General features: G+C 48.8%; 1 protein-coding gene across 7 annotated transcripts in view; it reads left to right on the plus strand.

Annotated features, from left to right (window-relative positions):
- Positions 1–22,884, plus strand: part of SMTN (smoothelin) — an 85,494-nt gene that overhangs the window by 1,173 nt on the left and 61,437 nt on the right. For all 7 annotated transcript variants that reach the window (XM_028709064.2, XM_077920392.1, XM_077920396.1 and 4 more), the window contains exon 2: positions 650–845. In XM_028709064.2, the coding sequence (XP_028564897.2) occupies positions 795–845 (51 nt within the window). In that variant the 5' untranslated portion in view covers positions 650–794. The remainder of the gene's footprint in view (positions 1–649; positions 846–22,884) is intronic.

A 22,884-nucleotide genomic window follows, 5' to 3' on the forward strand; every position in this document is an offset into this window, starting at 1 on the left:
TGATGACACCAGCCCGGTAAGTATGCTGCCTGGCTCTTTGTCACTCCCAATTAAAATGAAGCAATTTCTTGTGAGTAGTCAGTTGTGCCGACTTCCGCGAGGCTTATTTTCCTGAGTCAGCCCTTCTCCCCCCCCCAAAAAAATATGTTGGGTATCTGGGTGGGCAAGATGCTAGCTGGCCCGCTGCCTTTTTGACAGGCTTTGGAATCGGTATGCGTCTGAGCTGGGTGGAAAGCTTTTCTCCCTGATGAGTTGAGAAACTCTGGCACTCTGCTTGAGGCTCCTTGCCTGGCCAAACTCTTGGAAAACGGAGTTGAGAGACGGGGAGAGGTCTCTCTCTCTCTCTCTCTCTCTCTAGGTCTGGGGTTGTGTGTCTTGAGGGACTCATCAGAGTTTCCTGGAAGCCAGTTGGCCGGTGTGTATGTATGAGAGAAAGCGAGATCTACGATCTTCTCAGCCAGGGCTGGCGTTCAGACGGTCTCCTTTCCCAGTTTAGGGATTAGCAGCCAGTGAATCTGGCTGCCCTGACTCTATTTGCCTTTCAACACCCTGTTTAATGACTCCGGGGGAAAGACCTCCCAATTATTATCTCTTTCCCTCCTCTCCCGCCTCCCCCCACCTAACGCAGCTGTGGTTTGTTCTCTTCCAGAATTCCTCCTCCGAGCCGGCTGTTCGGATGCTGAGCGGGCCACGCTCCCAGAGCTTGCACACGGAAGCGGCGCCTTGAGACCACTGTGAGGGTCTTTTCTTTGGTGGGGGGCAGAAGGTGGGAAGCTGGACGTTGACCGGGGGACATGTCGGAGGAGAGGCTCTTAAGCATGGATGAGGGGGCGCTCCGGAAATTGGTGAGTTTCTCCCGGGATGCCTGCCCTGTGGAAGGTGCACACAGATTGCTTCAGAGGATATAAGAAAGTTTTGGCTATCTATGGCTGGCTGCTTGTGGGTTCAGAGCACCAATTCCACACTAGGGATTGTTAGGAGTGAATGAAACTGCCGATATGACACAGTTGTACGAATCTATGGTGCAAATGCATTGGGAGCATTGTGTATGGTTCTGGCTGCCTCATCTCAGAATGGGTATTGAAAACTTGGAAAGGGGCAGCTGAAATTATCAAGGGAGTGGAGTGACTCCCCTAAGGGGAAAGGTTTCAATGTTTGGGACTTTTTAGTTTAAAGATAAGGCAAAATGCGCTCAAGTCCGGCTTTTGGGTTTCCCACAGGCATCTGGTTGGCCACTGTGAGAACAGGATGCTGGACTAGATGGGATATTGGCTTCATCCAGCACTGTTCTTCATGTGCTCTTAGAGTCCGGAGTGAAGCCAGGGGGCTTTCAAGAGTGCCTTCTCCACCCAGCACCCTTCTTGCTTCTCAGAGCCTGGAAGGTCTGCAGATCTTTGATGCAAGAACGACAGACTTTTTTAGTGTGTCTGCGCATTTGTCTTTCACCATGGAAGTCAAGGTGGTGTGTTTTGGGACCCCCAGGTAGTCTTCTGTCCATGCACAGGCTAGAGTGTTTGGAAACAACTGCTTTGCAGGCAGAAAGTCGCAGGTCCAACCCTCCAGGTAGGGCTTGGAACGTCCTGTGGCTGAAACCCTGGACAGGTCCTGCCAGTCAGTGCAGACAATACTGAACTAGATGGACTCAGTGGTCTGATGAGGTATAGTGAAGGTCTCTGGCTCAGTGAGAGAGCATCTGCTTTGCATTCAAAAGGTTCCAGCTGCTGCCAGTTAGTGTAGACAATAGTGAGCTAGATGGATCTATGTTCTTAGACTTGTCTAATGTTGGCCATAACATGTTCTTCCACCGTGAAATGGGAGAAAAATAGTACTACTACTACTAAGAATAATTTTATTATTTATATGTCGCCCATCTGACTGGATTGCCCCCAGTCTAAGTAATACTCAGAGTAGTAGATCCAGTAAAATGAATGGGCAATAGTTCAGCGGATCTTTTCTGAATACAATAAATCTTGATTATTATTATTACTACAATATTATTACTTTTAAAAATCTTTAATGAAGCCTTGCAGGATGGTTTACCTTGCTTTCAGGCATAGAATCTTGAAAGTACACGGCACAAAAGGAAAATGGACTGGGAGGGCAGAGGAAATAGTAAGCAGAGTCTGGTACAAGTTCTCATGACCACCTGAAGTGAAAAAGCTCAAGGTGAGATGCCATAAAAAGGTGCTGATTTCCCTGTTGCATCAATGGAGTGGCTCTGCATCCCTTCTCTTTCTTCCTTACTTTATCCTGATGGAATGGCTATTGCTGCCAGGTGACAACTGATGGAGGGAGGAGCCCGGCTTCTCTGCAGAGCTTGTAGCGGCCCATATATATGAGCTCATGTGAAAATTTGAGGCCATCGTATGCTGAGTCAGTCCATCAATCCCATCTAGCCCAGTACTGCCTACACTGACCAGAAGCAACTCAACGCCTGCCTGCCTCAACCAGGTGTCCTCTAGATGTTTTGGACTGCAATTCCCATCAGTCCCAGCTGATGTCATAGGGGCAGAATTCTGCACCTGCCAAGGGAGCTTATTGAGTGCACCATGCTTCCGAATATGCACAAAGGAAGGGCCCAATCCTGACCTCTGTTTAGAAATCCACCAGGCGAGGTCACTCAGCTTGCCAATAATAGACCTGAAATGCAACGTGGACTCTTGTAAGCCCAGCTCCAGCCTGGTGCCCTCTATATACAGTAATCCCACAACGAACACACGTTTAACTTGCGCACATTCAGCTTTACACGCTTGGCAACTTAAAAAAATAATAATTAAAAAGGGGGTGTAAAAAGGACATGCATCTGGTGTGTGTGTGTGTGTGTGTGTGTGTGTAAACTTGGGCAGTCCCTCCCTCTATTCATCTCAATGTGTTTCGACTATACCTGATTTTGGCTTTTAGTGTGATCCCCAAAATGTAACCTTGGGCAAGTTGAGGACTTGCTGTATCGCTGGGCTGTGGTTCCCATCAACCCCTGCTTCATATGGCTGTTCTTGGCTGGGGCTGATGGGAGTTGTAGTCTGACAACATTGCCAGGCTATGTTCTGCCTCCATGATGGCTGTGTTCTGCTTCCAAAGGCAGGATGACTCTGAATGCTAGTTGCTGGGAAAACCAGCTCAGATCCTGCTTTTAGGCATCTCGTAAGCATCTGGTTGGGACGTGGGTGGCGCTGTGGGTTGAACCACAGAGCCTAGGACTTGCCGATCAGAAGGTCGGCGGTTTGAATCCCTGTGACAGGGTGAGCTCCCGTTGCTCGGTCCCTGCTCCTGACAACCTAGCAGTTCAAAAGCACGTCAAAGTGCAAGTAGATCAATAGGTACCGCTCTGGTGGGAAGGTAAGCGGCGTTTCCGTGCACTGCTCTGGTTCACCAGAAGCGGCTTAGTCATGCTGTCCACGTGACCCAGAAGCCGTACACCGGCTCCCTTGGCCAGTAAAGTGAGATGAGCGCTGCAACCCCAGAGTCGGCCACGACTGGACCTAATGGTCAGGGGTCCCTTTACCTTTGAGCATCTGGCAAGGGCCACTGTGAGAACAGGATGCTGCACTAAACAGGCCTCTGGCCTGATCCAGGAGGGCTCTTCCCGGCTGGGGAAGTGGAACCTTCTTAGGCAACAGGAATCCGTTGGTTTTATGGCCGGCACGTGACGTTCTTTCCTCTCGTAAAAGTTTTGCATCTTCTGTAGGTGTCCTTTGCCTGCCAAACCAAGTGGGTGCCCGGCGCCCTTTGAAAATGAGCCGTCCCTGAGCCCATTTTGGCTCACCTGGTCCCTGGAGCTGTTGGCCTCGAAATGAGCCGATGAGCTTTACAAGGGCTCTTTGTGTGCCTTCCAGATCGTCTTCTCTCTCCCCCTCCCTCTCTCTTTTTCACTGTGCCAAATTCCGTTTCCAGTGCCCTGCCCTGCCCAGGAGGGGATATACATCATTCAGAGCTGGAGAAGGGGGTTGGAACATCTCTCTCTCTTTCTCTCTCCTGGAGAAACTTCTCCCTGTTGGACCTCTCCATCTCCCCACCCATCCCCTTTGGATAAGAGATGTCTGGAGATTCTTCAGGGCTGAGCATGACACCTGGAGAGGTGTTGGGTGGGCTGGGAGATGCAGGGGCTGTTTGCTACTGCGCTAGTTCTAAAAGAACTGGCCTAGCTGTGTTTCTCAGCTGTTGCTGGATTACAACTCCCATCATCCCTAAACACTGCCGCTGCTAGTTGGGATGATGGGAGGTGTAGTCCCAACGACGCCTTGGGGACCCAAGCTTGAGAAACACTGCGAGAGGAAGTCCCTTGTTTGAGTGACCTGGGAGATGCTGCAGCTTAGTGGGAGAGTATCTGCCTTGTGGAATGCAGAAGCTCCAAGGTTCAATCCATAGCATCTTGAGCAGGGGTAGGCAACCTAAGGACCAGGGGCCGGATGCAGCCCAATCACCTTCTAAATCCGGCCCGTGGAAGGTCCGGGAATCAGCGTGTTTTTACATGAGTAGAATGTGTGATTTTATTTAAAATGCATCTCTGGGTTATTTGTGGAGCATAGGGATTTGTTCATCCCCCCCCCCCCCAAATATATATATGGTCTGGCCCCCCACAAAGTCTGAGGGATGGTGGACCAGCCCACAGCTGAAAAAGTTTGCTGACCCCTGCTCTTGAGGTAAAGTAAAGGTAAAGGTTACCCCCGCCCGTACGGGCCAGTCTTGCCAGACTCTAGGGTTGTGCGCTCATCTCACTCTAGAGGCCGAGAGCCAGCGCTGTCTGCAGACACTTCCGGGTCACGTGGCCAGCGTGATGACGCTGCTCCGGTGAACCGGCACCAGAGCAGTACATGGAACGCCGTTTACCTTCCTGCTATAAAGCGGTACCTATTTATCTACTTGTACTTAAGGGTGCTTTCGAACTGCTAGGTGGGCAGGAGCTGGGACCGAACGACGGGAGCTCACCCTGCCGCGGGGATTCAAACCGCTGACCATGCGATCGGCAAGTTCTAGGCGCTGAGGTTTTACCCACAGCGCCACCCGTGTCCCCCCTTTTTTCCCCCTTGAGGTAGGGCTCGGAAAAGACCCCCCTGCCTGACACCCTGGAGAGCTGCTGCCAGTCAGTGTAAACAACACTGAGCTGGATGCTTGAGCTCAGTGGAGCACTTGCTTTGCATACAGAAGGTCGTCCGGCTTCAGTCCCCAGAGTGGTTCTGTGAGGGGGAATGGGGTGTGTGTCTCCTGACCACTCAGCACCCTTAACAAACTACAGCTCCCAGAATTCTTTGGGGGAAGCCATTCTAAACTGCTTTGAATGAATCCTAGAATCGTAGAGTTGGAAGGGACCCTGTGGGTCATCTAGCCCAATCCCTGCAATGCAGGAATATGTAGCTGTCCCATACGGGGATCAAACTTGTGACCTTGGCATTATCAGCACCACGCTCTAACCAACTGAGCTGTTTCCTCAATGAATAGTGTAATGTAGCTGAAGAGCAGTTATTCTGGGTTTAATGGTATGGTTGGAGGCTACCTCCCCAAGCAGCTGCATGTTGATGTTCCTTGCAATAGACGTTCCCTTTGCAGCCCCCACAAACCTGTCGCCAACTGGGTTCTATGGCTCCGTCTTGTACCCCCTCAGAACGTACTGCAAGTAGTGTCAGGGCTGAGCGTGAGCTGTGAACCCCAGCTTCAAATCTCACGTCATCTGTCCTGGAGATAGTAGCCCTTTGTCCTCACAGCTCTGTCCAAGCTGTAATATTAGTATTGTTTTATTATTATTTATTGACTTTATATACAGTGGTACCTTGGTTCTTGAACGGCTTGGCTCCCGAACGGATCGGCTCCTGAACACCGCAAACCTGGAGTAAGTGTTCCGGTTTGTGAACGTTTTTCAGAAGCCGAATGTCTGACTCAACTTCCGCTTAAGTGCAGGAAGCTCCTGCAGCCAATTGAAAGCCGCACTTTGGTTTTTGTATGGTTTCGGGAGTCAAACGGACTCCCAGAATGGATTAAGTTCGAGAACCAAGGTACTGCTGTACAGCCCTATACCTGGAGGTCTCAGGGAAGAATATGGGAAGAATAACAGCAGCCTACCTTATAGGATAAGGGACGCAGGTGGCGCTGTGGGTAAAACCTCAGCGCCTAGGACTTGCCGATCGCAAGGTCGGCGGTTCAAATCCCCGCAGCGGGGTGCGCTCCCGTCGTTCGGTCCCAGCGCCTGCCAATCTAGCAGTTCGAAAGCACCCTTAAGTGCAAGTAGATAAATAGGGGCCGCTTACCAGCGGGAAGGTAAACGGCGTTCCGTGTGCTGCACTGGCTCGCCAGATGCAGCTTCGTCACGCTGGCCACGTGACCTGGAAGTGTCTGCGGACAGCGCTGGCTCCCGGCCTCTAGAGTGAGATGAGCGCACAACCCTAGAGTCTGGCAAGACTGGCCCGTACGGGCAGGGGTACCTTTACCTTTACCTTATAGGATCATTGTATTATTATTATCCACTACTACTACTACTACTACTACTACTACTATTTCTATGTTTATATCCCACCTTTCAAACAAGGAGCTCAAGGTGGTGAACATGATTCTTCACCTCTCCATTTTTATCGTCACAACAGCCCTTCTATGTACCGGCAGGTTATTCTGAGAGACAGTGGCTGGCCCAAGGTCGCCCAATGAACTTCCTGACTGAGTGGGGATTCGAACCCTGTTCTCCCAGGGCCTAGTACAATGCTCTAAATGTCAACTATTTACAAGGCACTTGGGGACACTTGAGCTGCCAAATCGTGCCGTCTCAAAGTTCACGCAATCCTTTTCCTGCCTTGAGGTACGCTTCGTCCCATCGCCTCCTCTGAGCACCTGGGGCTGTTTTTGCTCTGGTCGCCGGTTTGCCAGAGGCAGGTGACCGGCACACCGTGTCCTTGTGTTTTCTGCTATCTCCCGTCCTTCTATTGGTTTGCACAAGCGTCGTTCTGTTTGTCCGTTTTGCTGCTACGTCGTGGCAAATACCGGCTTCACGGGCAAAAAAAGCCTGTTCTGTGAGATGCTTAAAAACACAACCTGCTAGCATGATTTATCCTTCAGCCCGAGTGCCAAAGAAGCTTTGGCCTAGAGGCCCCTTAAAAACTTGGTGACGTGCATATAATGCCAGGTTTCGGTTAACCAGCAACTCCCCCTTGCCCCCCCCCCATTCCTGCCACAACAAGATTAGTTTGCCTCAAGCTGGGAACGCACTGTGATCAGGACCTGTGCGAATTCTCAGCTGTCTTCTCCCATTGGGCAAACGTGCTACCTTCTGGGATGGTGCAAAGAAAATGCCCAGGTGCTGATTCAAGGAAAATTGCTCTGTCCATTGACCAGAAGATATGTGATTCTCAGGCCACGTCCCTAGCTTTGCAAGCCTTCCTTCTGCACAAGTTTACTCAAGAGTCGGCCGTATATAAGACAAACCTGCTGCATCAAGCCAAATGGCCCTTTTGGTCCAGGATTTTCTGCTCACAGTGACCCACCAAGATACCTGTGGGAAACCAGCAAGCAATATCTGAGCCAGATCCTGCTGTTTCCAGCAAACCGGTCTTCGAAAGCATTACTGCTTCCAGCTATGGAGACAGCATAGCCATTGTGGCTTGATAGCCTTCATGGATTTGTCAAAACCTCTTTTGTTTTGTTGAAATCATTTTTATTGGTTTTACAAATGCAAAGTTCAAATAAACAGATTTTTTTTAAATAAAAAAAATATCAATATAAATAGATCTGAATCTTGGGACTCCCCCCCCCCCAATCCTCTCCATGGGGTCTCGTTTTACTACTGCATATTCAACCATACTCCAATTTTTATATCAAACCATGGTAATTTTTACACTGCAATCCTTTTGTTTCCACCTGCTTGCAGTGGTCTCCTAAGTAACTTATACATTTCCCCCATTCTTTTATAAAGTTTTTGTCCCCTTGGGTTCTGAGTTTTCCAGTCAGTTTTTCATATACGGAGCAACAGCCGCCCAGATGCTACTAGCCCGGAGATGGAAAAAAGATAAAGTCCCTGCTCAGAGAAGAATGGCAAACCAAGCTGATGGACTATGCCGAGATGGCAAAACTGACTGTCAAAACCCCCTTTAAAGCCATTCAAGTTGGTGGCCATCACTGTCTCCTGTGGGAGGGAGTTCCACAGTCTCTGTGCTGTGTGAAGGAGGACTTTCTTTTATCAATCCAGAATATCCAGCTTCACTGGATGTCTCTACCAGTTCTAGCGTTAACGAGGGCAGGAGAAAACCTTTTTTATATCCACTCTGCACGCCATGCATAATTGTGTATAAACTTCTCTTCTTATTCGCCGTTTTTTTCCAAACTAAAAAAGTCCAAAACGCTGCAACCTTTTTTTGTCTGGGAGTCGCTCCCCCTCTTTGATCATTTTGGTTGCCCTTTTCTCAACGTTTTCCAGCTCTGCAATATCTTCTTTGAGGTGAGGTGATGAGGACGGACAATCAGAGGCAAGATCAAGACCTGTTTTTTCCTAAGAGGCTGGAGGCAGAGTTTGAAATTAGCCAAGTGCCTGGCGCATTTTGCGACTGGCATGGGTCCAACTGCGACCGTGTGGAGATCTCTGGATGCCAGGCTGGCAACTAGGGAAAGCAGAATGTCACTTAGAGAAGGATCTGAAATATTTTCCTTTGTTTTAGTCTGGATTGTTATATTTGATGTTTCAATGTGTCGTCAGCCGCTTTGAGATCTGTTCTTTAAAATATAAAGTGCTACAGAAAGGAAAATAATATGCAGCATCTCATTCAGTCCAGCTCTTTCTTTTTAGAACCATAAGGACTAGAATCCTAATTTCTTTTGAGGGTAAAGGATGTAGATCTGTGAAACAGCACCAGCCTTTCAAACAGGGTCCCCGCATTCAAGCCTAGACATCATAGGATCCTATTCCTGGCAACCTGTTCCTCTGTGGCTGAGAGAGTGTCCCTGGTTGCTGATTTGCTGCTGGGCCACGTTCAAGGTACCTGTGCTAATTCACAAAGCCCTAAATAGCTTGAGCCCAAAGTCCCTTAGAGACCTGATTCCTTATGCTCCACCTCTGTCGCCGAGATCCTCTGATGGGACCCTTTCACTGCTCCCCCACGTGGCCCCTGAGGTTTGGCTGCCCTTCTCTGGGGACTGAGCCTGTGGCAGGCCTTGCCCTGTGGAACTCCCTGCCACTAGAGGTTCAGCAGGAACCATCACATGACTTTTGAAAACTTGGTTGTTGTTTAGACCAGACTTTGCAATGTGATCTTTTCTCTTAATCGAATCAGTCTTTGGTTTGTTAATGATGGTTGTTTATGGCTTTACCGATCGCTGTATGTTTTGCCGATTTTATCGGTACATCGGAGTCCACCTTGCTATATTATGAATCCGTAAATAAATGGGTTAACTTAAGGAGATAGATTTAAACTGGGCCTAAGCCGTACAGCATCTGGCTTGCGTATAGAAGATCCCTGCTTCAGTCCTTCGCGTCTCCAGGTAGGTGTGGGAACATCCTGGAGGAGATGTTCCAGTGACATGACCCAGCAGGGATGTTTCCCTAAGCTGATAGCTCTGAGGCTGTGTGTGCTTGGCTGGAGAATGAGAACAGGTGCACTGGGGCGGCTGCTTTTTCAGGAAGTCAGGCAGAGAGGTGTGTCTGGGACCTGGTGCTGGCCACCTGCTCCTCTGTGCCCTTCGCGGCAGGCACACAATATCATTTGCAGAATGAGATGATGGGCTTGGTGCCAGCAGGCTGCCATGTGGTGGAGACTCCCTATAGGGATGTGAATAGATGCTAGGATATATATATTAGATATGATCCTCACATTTGTGAGGAGTGGTATCCCTTTGCAGCTTAAAAAGAAGCTTAGATTTTAATTTTAATTTATTGCTTTTTGTTCTCTTCAACTCATCAGCAACCCAGAATATATACACACAGTCGTACTTTGGATCCCAAGCGATTCAAATGTTTTGACTTCCGAATGCCACAAAGCGAGTGTTTGGGCTTGTGAACGTTCTTTGGAACCTGAACGTCCGATGCGGCTTCCGATTGGCTGCAGGAGCTTCCTGCAGCCAATCGGAAGCTGCTCCTTGGTTTCTGAACACTTCCGGAACGGATTCCATTTGACTTCTGAGGTAGCACTGTATAGCTATGCACTGTCTTTTAATGGTGTATCTATGTGCATTCTGTATCGTATGAAGAGAAGGCATATTTCTCTGTAGTGGTGGTTGAAATAGCCACGATGGTCGCAACAACAAATAAACTGAAAAACGCAATATAGCTATGCCCTCTCCCTGTCAGGACACAGTGAGAGTGCTTCTCACAGAGTTCTCTCTAGCAAACTTACAGGAAAACTCTGTGAGCATCAGCTCTTACCCTGCACCTGTCTAGCAATCGTGTATTGTTGGTTTTGACTGCATTTTAAATATCCCACCCTCCCTCTCCCTGACAGGGTCTATTTTTGAAAATGTAAAGCCTAGAGATGGGAAGGCCTGGAAAAGCCCCCAGAAAAATAGGGAAAACCCCGCCCCCAATTTTTCTGGTTTTTCTCCAGGCCTTCCCATCTCTTGAAGCCTGCTCCAGAGGGCCCTCGTTCTGTTTGGATGAGCACACAGGAAGCAGAATTGCGGAATCACATGCCTGGGTTTGCTAACCTACCTGGTTGCTCTTATGTCTTGATTAGCAGCCTCATAGCTGGTTGTCTTTTGGGTATTTCAAAAGACAAAACAAAAAAAACTGTGGCTTTGAAACCAGTGACTGATTCAAAATTACATCTGCTTGTTGTAAAGCGTAGATTTAAGACCTGCTCCTTCAGACTTGGGAACTACTGTGCAAATTTTTTCCCCTTTACGATATCATAGAATCATAAAGTTCGAAGGGATACCCTGAGAATCATCTAGTCCAGGCATAGGCAAACTCGGCCCTCCAGATGTTTTTTGGGACTACAATTCCCATCATCCCTAATCACTGTTCCTGCTAGCTAGGGATCATGGGAGTTGTAGGCCAAAAATATCTGGAGGGCTGAGTTTGCCTGAATTCTAGTCCAACCCCCTGCAAGTCAGGAATATGCAGCTGTCCCATACGGGGATCAAACCTGCAACCTTGGTGTGATCAGCACCACACTCTAACCAAATGAGCTATCCAGGCACCTTAAGAGGTGCCCAGATGCATAGCAAACAGACCAGCTTCCCCAGATCTTCCCATCTGTTCCAGGCCAGCCTTGAACCCAGATTCTGTTGCCGAAATAGTATAATGGAATGTGATACAGTACTTGATTCAGTTTTTGGTTTAAAGATGGAAAACTGTGGTTCTAGTCCTCATTAAGAAGGAGCTCTGTTGTTCAGCCTCTGTCTCTACAGTACTTGACTGTCATATGGGTTAGCTGTTGTTTTCAGTGAAGGAAGGGTCAAGAACCAATTGTTGCCTGGAATGGCATGGAGGTTTTGCCAAAAATCGTCTTGTAGTTCCTCAGACTTGTTTCCCTCTAAATCTCCAGCACCCTTTAATTCTGGTTTAGTGTGTTGGGTTTGCCTATGGGGAAATCTCTGCTCCAATCCTTGCTGGGTTCTGTGGCCTGTAAGGTATGTGCTGAGCAGCAATTCAGTATTTCTTTTTCTCACCCTAGCCTACCTCTCAGGGTTGTTGTGAGGAAAAATGGTGCTCTTAGTCTCTCTGTCTCTGAAAACAGGCTTTCGATAACCTTCTCATAGGTCTTCCGTGTTCTGCGGGTCAAAGATTTGGTCGGGTAGTTTTAAAGCATTACCTCAGCTCAACAAAAAACTTTAATCATCAACCAATCTGATACTTATGTTAGCTCCGAAAGTAAATAGTTACAACTCTTTAGTGTGGAAACAATGAAATTGCCTTTTAAAAATGTAGCTGTTAATCTAAGGATTATTATGACTCAATTTATAGTGTGCCAACAATTTTGTGCAAAGTTTAAAAAGCAAGACAGTATATTAATTTAATTTACCTTTTTAAACAATGTTAGAGAGGATGTAAATGAGAACGCTTTCCCTCTTGGCTCAAAAGCCCAGATCTGCCTGCAGTTGCAAAATTAATAAGAAAGAAGAAGAGGAAAATTAAACTGAAATAACACGTAGCTGTGTCTATTTAAAAAGCAAAAAGCCAGTTTTGAAAGCTGTAAGCCAGTTCCTTCAAAGCAGCTTCGTGGAATATTTTTACAATATTTGACAATTAGCTCTACCTGTTCTCAGTCGCAGTTGGGGTGACCCGGGAGGCGAGTTCAGAAGCTGCCCTCCTTTAACCCACAGATAACATTGTTTACTACATTTAGATCTCGCCTTTCCGCCAGTGAGCTCAAGGTGGTGTCTACCTGGTTCTAAAAAAGACTTGGTTAAAAGTGCACCATCAGAAATTACTTTTCAGCAAATATTTTTATTCACAGATTTTCAAAATATGCAGGCAACAAAGGTTTAAACAGATTCACAGTACAACTGTTGCAGTAGTGGACAACGTGAAGTCAAGGATGTTATTGTTTTGCAGTGGAAATGATTTATTTGTTGTAAAATAACAGCCGAACAACATTGTTATTGATCTGTGTGGGTTTATTTTATTTTATTTTTTTGATATCCAGCCCGATGATGAAATTGCAGAGGGTTAGAATTCCCCTGCCCCACTGGTGGGGGGCTTGGAGGTCTCTCCCTTGTTATTTTGATCCTGCTCTCTGAACTTTTGGAGACTGGAGGCTGGTCTGATTTCTTCACTCAGGCTAAGAGGGGATTAGCCCATATAAGGAGAAAACTCTTCTCTATTTTTCCCTTTCTCCCTTTCTCTTCCTTCTCTCTCCTCTCCTGCCCTTCAGCCAGGTTCCCTCCCCTCCCCACCTCTCTGCCCGTCTTTACCCATCCTGTGCTTGCATTCCTCTGCCCCACTGCCGCCTCCATCCATGCCCCCCTCCAAATACCAGCAAGATTCCCCCTATAACTTTTTCCCCCTGCCAATGCATTCCTGAGGGCTGGGCATGGAGGGGATTGTGTGTGCTCCAGCAAAGGGTGGGTGGAAAAAGGAAAAGGGCTGGTGCGCAGCTGCAGTCCTCGGCAGATTCGGGATGATTGGTACATCTGGCACAGCATCGCTGACTCTGACCGGCAGAGGCAGCAGCAGCAGCTCTCCAGGGTGTCAGGCAGGGGACATTCCTAGCCCTACCTAGACATGCCGTTGGGAATGGAACCAGGGATCCTTCTATATGCTAAGCAGATACTCGGCCATCTGTTGGCCCATCTAGCTCAGTGTTGTCTGCACTGACTGGCAGCAGATACTTGGAGTTGCCAGGGATTTAACCCGGGACTTTATGCATGTAAGACAGATAGATGCTCTACACTACAAAGCTGTGCCCCTTTACTGGTTCACACCATTGGTCCATCTAGCTCAGCACTGTCAACACAGGCTGGCAGCATCTATCCAGGACTTCGAGCAAGGGCCCTACCTGGACTTGCTGGGGATCAAAACGGGGACTGTCTACAGTATTATTATTATTATTATTATTATTATTATTATTATTATTATTATTATGATGCAACGCAGATGCTCCAGCACTGAAGCACAGCCCTTCTCTCTCCTCCCTACCTGGCCAGGTAACAAGGCCAACCTGCAAGGGAGAGATCAGCTTAAGCCCCTTTTCAGCCAGGTGGGGTGGAAGATAAGGAGTTCTGAGTCTTTACCTGTTTGGTTCTCCCTCCCTCCCTCCTCTTTGCTTGGGGCTCACCTGTTCACCCAGCTAGCTGGCGAAGGGAAGGCCGACTGGCACACCTGCACAATCTGCCTCCCGGATCCTGCCTGCCGCTGCCTCGGCTGGCACAGGGCAAGGTGCTGGCTGGGTGCCACCCTCCTCGGGTTGGCTGGTTTGAATGCCTCTTTTGTCTCCCGTTCACCTTGAATCAAGGGCTCCAGGTTGCAGCCGCCCCCTTTGGGTGGGGAGGAGGAAATGTGGGTTGTGGCAGGCCGCCTTCGCTTCTGGGGGGTGTCTCCCTGCAGATGGGAATGCGGGTGGGTTAAGTTCCTGAAACACTTCCCCTCCCCGTACTGCTAGTGGGGTGGAGTATAGAATTTTTGTAGGGTTTGGGCTTTTTAGTCTATTCCAGGAGGGGGAGAATGGTTTTTATCATCAATATGTTAAATGATTTTTTAAAATAAAAAAATAATATTGTTTTAATATAAGACCGAGAGACAGGGACTGGCCCAAGATCATTCAGAGGGGTTCGTGGTTGAGTGGAGGATTCGAACCCTGATCTTCCAAGTACTCGCCCTGTGCTCTTTAAGTGGGGGGGGGGCACACTGGCCCTGTCAGTTTCATTAATTTCAGCGGGGTGTTTGCTCTGCTCCATGGGTAGGCAAACTAAGGCCCGGGGGCTGGATCCGGCCCAATCACCTTCTAAATCTGGCCTGCGGACAATCCAGGAATCAGCATGTTTTTACATGAATAGAATGTGTTCCTTTTATTTAAAATGCATCTCTGGGATATTTGTGGGGCAAAGGAATTCATTCATTATTATTTTTTTCAAAATATAATCCGGCCCCCCCACAAGGTCTGAGGGACAGTGGACCCAGCCCCTGCTGAAAAAGTTTGCTGACCCCTGCTCTAATCAGAGGTTTTCAACCTTTTTGGGTCCACGGCCCCCTGGACCAACTGCATTCTTTCTGCAGCACCCCTGTGGGGCTCAGGAGCCCAGTTGTGTCACTCTTTGCCTACAGAGCTGGCAGCCCCTCACCCTTTTTCAAACACCCTCCCTTGTGTGTTCCCTCTTCCTCCTCTCCCCTCTCCTTGGGAGTCCTCTGGGCAGCTACAGGTGCCGCCCCTGGTCTCTGAGCTTCCTCCCCTGCCCCAAAGAGGGGTGCCTCCTCACACTGCCCCATGGGGGCCTGAGAAGCACCCCGTGGCCAGGCCCAGAGGCACCATTCACCTGGGGAGCTTGTAGACAGGGCTGCTGTAACAAACAGCTGTGCAAGCCTTTGGGAGGCAGATAAACAAGACGGAAAGAGGGACTGAGGCCAGTGTTGCCTGTGGCGCCCCTGACCATCATTCCAGGCACCCCAGGGTGCCACAGGACACTGGTTGAAAACTGATATAGAAAAATAAGGGTGGTTGGCTTTTGCTGCCCAACTCCCCAAGGGACTGAGCCCCCTAAGTCCATGATCTGTCAGAGATGAATGGATGGAGGCAGGAGGCAGTGAAAGCAAGGCAGATCTTTATTTTTCTGTTGCAACAGAGCTCCCTCCCCTCCTGGTAAGGAGGCAAGAGAGACCCAGAGCCCAGAAGAAACATCTCTTTTAAGGGTTTCCATTTTGTCGTGGAGAAGCAGGACGTCCTCTCTACAGCCTGAAATTACATCTCACATAAAGTGGGGTTGCTGTGGCTCAGGCAGGCCAAGGTGTGCTATAGCACTCCAGACACAGTTTACACAAAACATTAGCATTTGATAAGACAATCAGGATGCCAGCAGACATCCCTCAATGCAGAGCATCTGGGCAAACAATGACAATACAAAGGAGGTTCATAGATATAGGAAAGGAATCCCTTCAGGAGCTTCCCCTGATTGCTATCTGCCTACCTGTTCTCAGGCAAGGAGGACTAAGGAGACAGAGGAAATATTTAGAGTCTTTAAGAGAGCCAAGATGGTTTTTGGATTGCTCTCCCGTGCTATTTTAGAGATGTGGCTTTTATACTTATGAATGTGTCTTTACTTTGTGCAATTATCAACATTTATTCTATACTGTCGTACCTCTGCTCCTGAACGCCCTGGGAGTCAATCAAAAACCCGGAAGTGAGTGTTCCGGTTTTCGAATGTTCTTTCGGAAGCCGAACATCCGGCGGGGCTTCCACGGCTTCCGATTGGCTGCAGGAGCTTCCTGCAGCCAATCAGAAGCTGCGCTTTGGAAGTCGAACATTTTGGAAGTCGAACAGACATCTGGAATGGATTCTGTTAGACTTCTGAGGTACAGTGGTACCTCTAGATGCAAACGGGATCCGTTACGGAGCCCCGTTCGCATCTAGAAGCAAATGTAACCCGTGTCCGTGTGTCTGCACGTGCGTGGGCCATGTTTTGATGCTTCTGCGCATGCGCATGACGTAATTTTGAGCAACTCGAACGCGCTCATCCCGAAGCACATTCAACCCGAGGTATGACTGTACGACTTTATTTGAGACCTTATAATTCCTATAACAAAACCGAGTAAAACTTAGTTGAAAATCACTGACAGGTCACTAATCTCTCTCTCCTGCTGTTGTCCAGGAGAGCTAAGTGGAACCTCCAGGGTGAGGGCAGTGTACCAGAGTCTGGGAACGTACCATTCTCAATAGGAGGGGTGGCTGGCTCCCTCCCCCTGCACCCTATCCTTCTGGAGCTCCTGCCTGTGTTGGATGCAGATCTTGTTCCCAGGATGCTCAGCTACCTCCAGCCTCTGTGAGTCCAAGTCCAGGAATGCCTGCTTGTAGTGGCAGAAGGAAGTGGGTGGGAATCCCTTTGGAATTCCAGCCTGGCTAATTCAAGTTGGTGAATTAAGCACCACTCACTGAGGCCTGGCTTTGTTTAGCAAAAGGGCAGTGGTGGCAAATGGTCACAGTCTTTTACCCGGATCACACCAATACACACTGTAACTGCCCATCTTTGGACTCCCCTTCTCCTTCATTTTGGGGGTGTTTATTTTACTGCCTCCTCCACCCCCCCTCAAAAACTGCAAGCTGCAAAACTTGAAAATATATATATAAGGGAATTCTTTGCAAAGTCCCATAAGAACGGAGTCTTTTTGAAAAGAGGGCGGTGTGGGGAGAGAAACTTGATTGTGCTTTCTTTTTGTTTTACGAGGTTCTCCCAGAACTGGTACAAAGGGCAAAAAATGATTTGTGAGTGCTTAAAAACAAAAGGGAACTTAAAGGCAGTTGTGAAATTAAACTCAGAGCTTGAATGCGGTAAAAGTCTGGGGGAAAAGTTTTCCCCACTCACTTTTTACGTACAGTGGTACCTCGGGTTACATACGCTTCAGGTCACAGACTCCGCTAACCCAGAAATAGTACCTCAGGTTAAGAACTTTGCTTCAGGATGAGAACAGAAATCGTGCTCCCGCGGCGCGGCAGCAGCAGGAGGCTCCATTAGCTAAAGTGGTGCTTCAGGTCAAGAATGGTTTCAGGTTAAGAATGGACCTCCGGAACGAATTAAGTACTTCATCTGAGGTACCACTGTGCTTCTTATTCCAGTATGAAATTGTGTTTGCCTTTTAGGGTTGATGGGAAATAAAAAAAAATTGTTGACTCTGTGCACACCACATGTTTAAAGCACATGGCTTTTTCCCTATGAAAAACAATCCTGGAAACTGTAGTTTACCCTGTCACGGCACCCTAGTTCCCGGCACCCTTCATAAACTAAGTTCTCAGGATTCTTTTTTTTCTTTTTTTAAAGGGGAGTCCTCAAGTCCCACTGCAGGGCAAATGGAGGGCAGGTGGAGATTTTAGCTGGGGTGTAGGAAGAGGGTTATATCTGGCGGGAGTTGTCTAATAGATGCACAGCTAGAGAGGTTTGGTTTGAAGCTTGCTCCGGCTTGGCCTACGTTCCAGGGCTGTTAGGAGGATAAAAGGGGACCGCCCCATGCTCCTTGGAGGAAGAGCATCATACAGATGTGGAATGCTATTTCATTTTTGAAAAACTACTACATTATAAGGTCTAGCGAGGTTAAAGGTAAAGGGACCCCTGACCATTAGGTCCAGTCATGGCCGACTCTGGGGCTGCTGCGCTCATCTCGCTTTACTGGCCGAGGGAGCTGGCGTACAGCTTCCGGGTCATGTGGCCAGCATGACTGAGCCGCTTCTGGCGAACCAGAGCAGCGCACGGAAACGCTGTTTACCTTCCCGCCGGAGTGGTACCTATTTGTCTACTTGCACTTTGATGTGCTTTCAAACTGCTAGGTTGGCAGGAGCAGGGACCGAGCAACGGGAGCTCACCCTGTCGCGGGGATTTGAACTGCCGACATTCTGATCAGCAAGTCCTAGGCTCAGCGGCTTAACCCACAGCGCCACCCGCGTCCCATCTAGCGAGGTTACGTGTCTGCAGAAACCTGAGCCTGGGTTATACCTATCCATATCGGCCTGTAGGCGTAGGCCTCTGGTGTTTATACTGTCACCAGAAAATAGGCAGTGCCTTTTTTTAATGGCCGAACTCCCCATCTAAAAGGACTCAAGAGTCCCCCAAGTTTATCGGTCGGAGACGAATGAGCGCAGGCAGTGAAAGCAAGGCTGATCTTTATTGTTCTGGTAACAATACAGACAGACAACAGAAAATGAAGAAATGCACATCTGGGTGAAAGGAAGGTCCCTTGTCTGAAAGCTTCGAAGGCTCCTTGCGTCGGCTGCTCCGACATCTGGATTTTGCTTCTCAAGTCACTGCTCCCTGTTGCTCTCCCCGCCTGGTCTGGGAAAACAGCGGCGTCTTGGCCTTGCAGAGTCCTGCTTGCCTCCAGCTGCCTCTCCACCTAGCTAACTCCCTGCTTTAAATTGAGGCCCTGTTTTTCTAGGCCGGCCGCTCGTAACCGTTAATTTCCTGCCCGGCGGGGGAGCGTGAGCTGGGGCCGCAGCATGTCCTGTTCTTCCCAGGGCGCAGGGCAGCCCAGGACGCCGAATTCTCCCTGCGCGCTCCTCTTGGAATCCGCTCTGCGGCTCCCAGCAACCTCTGGCCGCAGAGCGGGGCTGGCCTGTTAGCAGGGCCCGGAGGGCTGCCTCTGGCCTCCGCCCTCCCTGGGCTGCTTACGTGGCCTTGGGGTCTCTCTCTCTCTCTCTCTTTGTGTGCACACATTTGATGACTGCCCTTCCTACCCCCCCAAGTTGCAATCACTTCCCCCCACCCCTCAAAACCGAAACCTTTCCAAGCATTTCACATCCGTCTGCCTCGGACCCCTGGAAGCCAGGCAAGTCCGAAGTTTCTGCCTGTTTCGTTTGTCTGTTGGGTAGGGGTGACAGTTGCACAGCCTTGAAGCGCTTGCGAAAGGTCCCAGGTAGGACCGAGAGAGACTCCCTGCCGGAAATCCAGCAGAGCTGCTGCCAGTCAGTGTAGGCAGTACTGAGCTAGATGGGCCAGTGGTCTGATTTGCTATAAGGCACCTTCCAGTGTTCTCACTTGGGAAAGGGATGTAGCTCAGTGGTAGAGAGCATCTGCCTGGTATTCAGGGGATCTCCAGGTTGGCCTTGCTTCATAAAGCGCTGGAGAGCTGCCTGCCAGCCAGTGCGGTCTGGCTTTGTAAAAGGCAGTTTTCTACCTTCCTAGGAAGGCCTTCCCCCCTGGAGTGTAGGAGGAGAGCTGGCTGGGAGAGTAGACCTGGCAGAGGCTGTGGTAGTGCCAGCCAGCCTCTTCTCTCAATTCTCTTGTAGGTCTACTCTCTCTTCAGAGGTAGACTGCTGCTAGACCTGCAGGTTCTACTGCCTAATATGGCTAAACGGTCCCTTCTCCATGCGTTTGGTCTAATACCCTTTTAAAACCGGCGACCTTCGCTCAGCACGTCTTGTGATTGCAAATCCTGTAAATTAATGATGCATTGGGCAAAGATTGTTCCCCCGCCCTCCTTTACTTGTGTATATAGAGGACTGATTGGGTGACAAATCACGAGAGGTATGCCCCCCTCTTTTCTGAGTGGGCTGGAGAAACTTGGAGCAGGGAGCTCAACTCTTGGGTGTTTTAAGGAGGCATCAAGGCTGTGCGGAGAGTTCTGAAGTGGGTCTGGTGTGCCCTGGCTCTTTCCAGCTGCTCCAACAGCTGTTGGTGACCTCTTGCCTTCAGCATCCAAGGGGAAATGCCGCGGTGGAGTCCCTCCCTTGTTGCTTGGCTTGGCACTGTCCTGCCCGGTCTAACTGTAGCTGTGCCAGTGGAGAATAGGGTGGAGAGAGAGAGAGGGAGAGAGAGCCCTAGTGGGTGATGGACAGATGTTTCCGCCATTGATTGCCCCACATGCCACATGAGCAGGAACTGTTTTCCAGGCTAGGTGGGCAAGATGGTCCCCAGTTCTTTCTGCGCCAGCAGGAAGACCCCAGCTCACATCTTACAACTCTTTGTTGCTTTGGGCTTCTGCCTCCCCCCACTGCCCCCCCACAAAAGAGCACTTCTATGTGCAGCTGTTTTAAGTTTTTAAAAAACTTATTTTTCAACTTTTTTTATTTATGCTTTTCAGGTTTATACATTTCACTAATTTTACAATCACTTTAACATTTCAAAACTTGACATCCTTCCCCCTCTTCTGCGGTTCCTTAAATTCATTTTTAATATCTTCTGCCTATCCAACTTTACTTAATTTCCTCATTTATTCCATCTACTTAAATATATACTCTTATGAAACTGCAGGTTATTACAATAATCCCACCAGTGTTCTTATCTGTATACAATTTATCTATTAAATATTCAATAAACCATTTCCATTCTTTTATTTTAAAAAGTTTGTTATCTTGATTTCTTATTCTTCCGGTAAGTTTCGCCATTTCTGCGTATCCTGTAAGTTTTTGTATCCATTCTTCCTTTGCTGGGATTTCTGCTTCTTTCCATTTTGGGGGGCGAGTGACATTCTTGCCGCTATGGTAGCATACATGAATAAGTTTCTATACTGTTTAGGTAGTTCTGTCCCTATAATACCCGTAAAAAAACCCCTGTTTTTAATACTACTTTTTAAAATGGTTGTAATCTGCTGAATGTTGGAAGTTTCTGAACCAATAAAAGAGAGAACTTCACACAAGCACATAGTTAAAACTTTGGAACTCCCTGCCACAGGGACCTAGATGGCTTTAAAAGAGGATTAAATAAATTCATGGAGAAGTGGCCTATCGAGATGGTTATGCTCTGCCTCCACAGTCAGAGGCAGCAATGCTCCTGAATCTGTGGACCATAATTTACCACGTCTGTGAAGAACACTTACAGCTGGAATTCAGATTGTTAAACTATGGTTGACCTCTGGGACTCCCTGCCACAAGAGGCAGCGATGACCACTAACTTGGATGGCTTTCAAGGAAGACTAGACAAATTCATGGAGGAGAGAGAGGGCTATTGATGGCTACTAGCCACAATGGCTCTGCCCTGCTTCCACAATCAGAGGCAGCGATGCTACTGAATCCCAGTTGTTGGAAACCGCAGGAGGCAAGAATTGCTCTTGTGCTCAGGTCCCGCTTGCAAGTTTTCCATTGAGGCACTGTGAGAACAGGATGCTGGCCTAGATGGGCCATTGGCCTGACGGAGCAAGCTCTCCTTCCATTCTTGTGTCTGCAATATGGGAATCGCAGTGCTGAACTACCTTACATGCTGCCTGGGGCTGATGGGAGTTGTAGTCCAAAACATCTGGAGGGCAACAGGTTGGGGAAGATTATTCTGACTGCAGTGCCAACTCTCCTCTTATCTGTAAAGGTAGGGGCAAAGGACCCCTGGATGGTTAAGTCCCATCAAAGGCGACTATGGGATTGCAGCGCACATCTCGCTTTTAGGCTGAGGGAGGTGGCGTTTGTCCACAGACACCTTTCCGGGTCATTTGGCCAGCAGGACTAAACCGCTTCTGGCGCAACGGGACGCTGTGATGGAAACCAGAGTGCACGGAAACACCGTTTACCTTCCCCCTGGAGTGGTACCTATTTATCTACTTGCACTGGTGTGCTTTCAAACTGCTAGGTTGGCAGGAGGTGGGACAGAGCAACGGGAGCTCACCCCGCCGCAGGGATTCAAACCGCCGACCTTCTGATCAGCAAGCCCAAGTGGCTCAGTGGTTTAGACCACAGCGCCACCCACGTCCCCTCTTATCTGTGTGCTGTGTGTGTGTGTGTGTGTGTGTGTGTGTGTGAAAGAGAGCAAGAGCACTGTTGTCAGCTGTGAAGTTGAGTTGTGTATGTGTGTTGGCGATCTCTGCAGATGCTGCAGGAAATGTCTTCGCTGTTCCCATCGCTGCCTTTCCTCCACATTCTGTCTCTGAATCCAGTCGTTCCAGAGAGCAGCCTCTGCAGCACCCTTCCTGACTCAGACAAAAGGGGTCAGGAAATGCAGCTGTGGCGAGGCTGAATGCTGGGAAGCATGACCCCTTACTCCACCCCACATCCAGGAAATGAGACGGGGCCTGACTGCTGTACAGGGCTGGGCTGGGGGTAGAGAGATCAAGAGAGGGAGGGTCGTGGACACGCCCAGCAGGAAGCGGGACACCCGCAGTGGTGGCTTGGCTTTGATCAGGGGACGTCTCTCCCTCCAGATGTTCTCGGACCGCACTTTTCCATCATTCCCGGCTACAGACCATGCTGGCTGGGGATGATGTGAATTGCAGTCCAGAGAATTCCCCACGAGGAAAAGGTGTGCAGCTATGACAGTTTAAATCAGAGCCAGGGTGGTGTAGAGGTTAGAGTGTTGTACAGCGGTACCTTGGTTCTCAAACGCCTTGGTACTCGAACAACTTGGAACCCAAACAAGTACGGAAGTAGGTGTTCTGGTTTGCAAAGTTTTTCGGAAGCCAAACATGCTCCGTTTTGAGTGCCACACTTCCATTTTGAGTGTTACACTGAGGTCTGTCTGTTTTTGCTATCTATCTTGCAGTTTTGTTTTTGCGGCTTTTTTGTTTTGTGATTGTGATTGTGTGGAACCCACTTCAGCTACTGATTGATTGATTGATTGTGTGACTGCAGTACATTATTGCTTTCATTTTATGGATCAATAGTCTCGTTAGATAGTAAAATTCATGTTAAACTGCTGTTTTAGGGATTGTTTTTAAAAGTCTGGAATGGATTAAAACGTTTTGCATTACTTTCTATGGGAAAGCGCGCCTTGGTTTTGAAACACTTTGGTTTTGGAAGGGACTTCCAGAACGGATTAAGTTTGAGAACCAAGGTACCGCTGTACTAGGACCCGGGAGAGGCCCGGGTTCAAATCCTCACTTGGCCTTGTGACATTCACTGGGTGATCTTGGGCCCATTGCGG

This window comes from Podarcis muralis, chromosome 16 (assembly GCF_964188315.1).
Source record: "Podarcis muralis chromosome 16, rPodMur119.hap1.1, whole genome shotgun sequence".
NCBI classification, from domain to species: Eukaryota; Metazoa; Chordata; class Lepidosauria; order Squamata; family Lacertidae; genus Podarcis; species Podarcis muralis.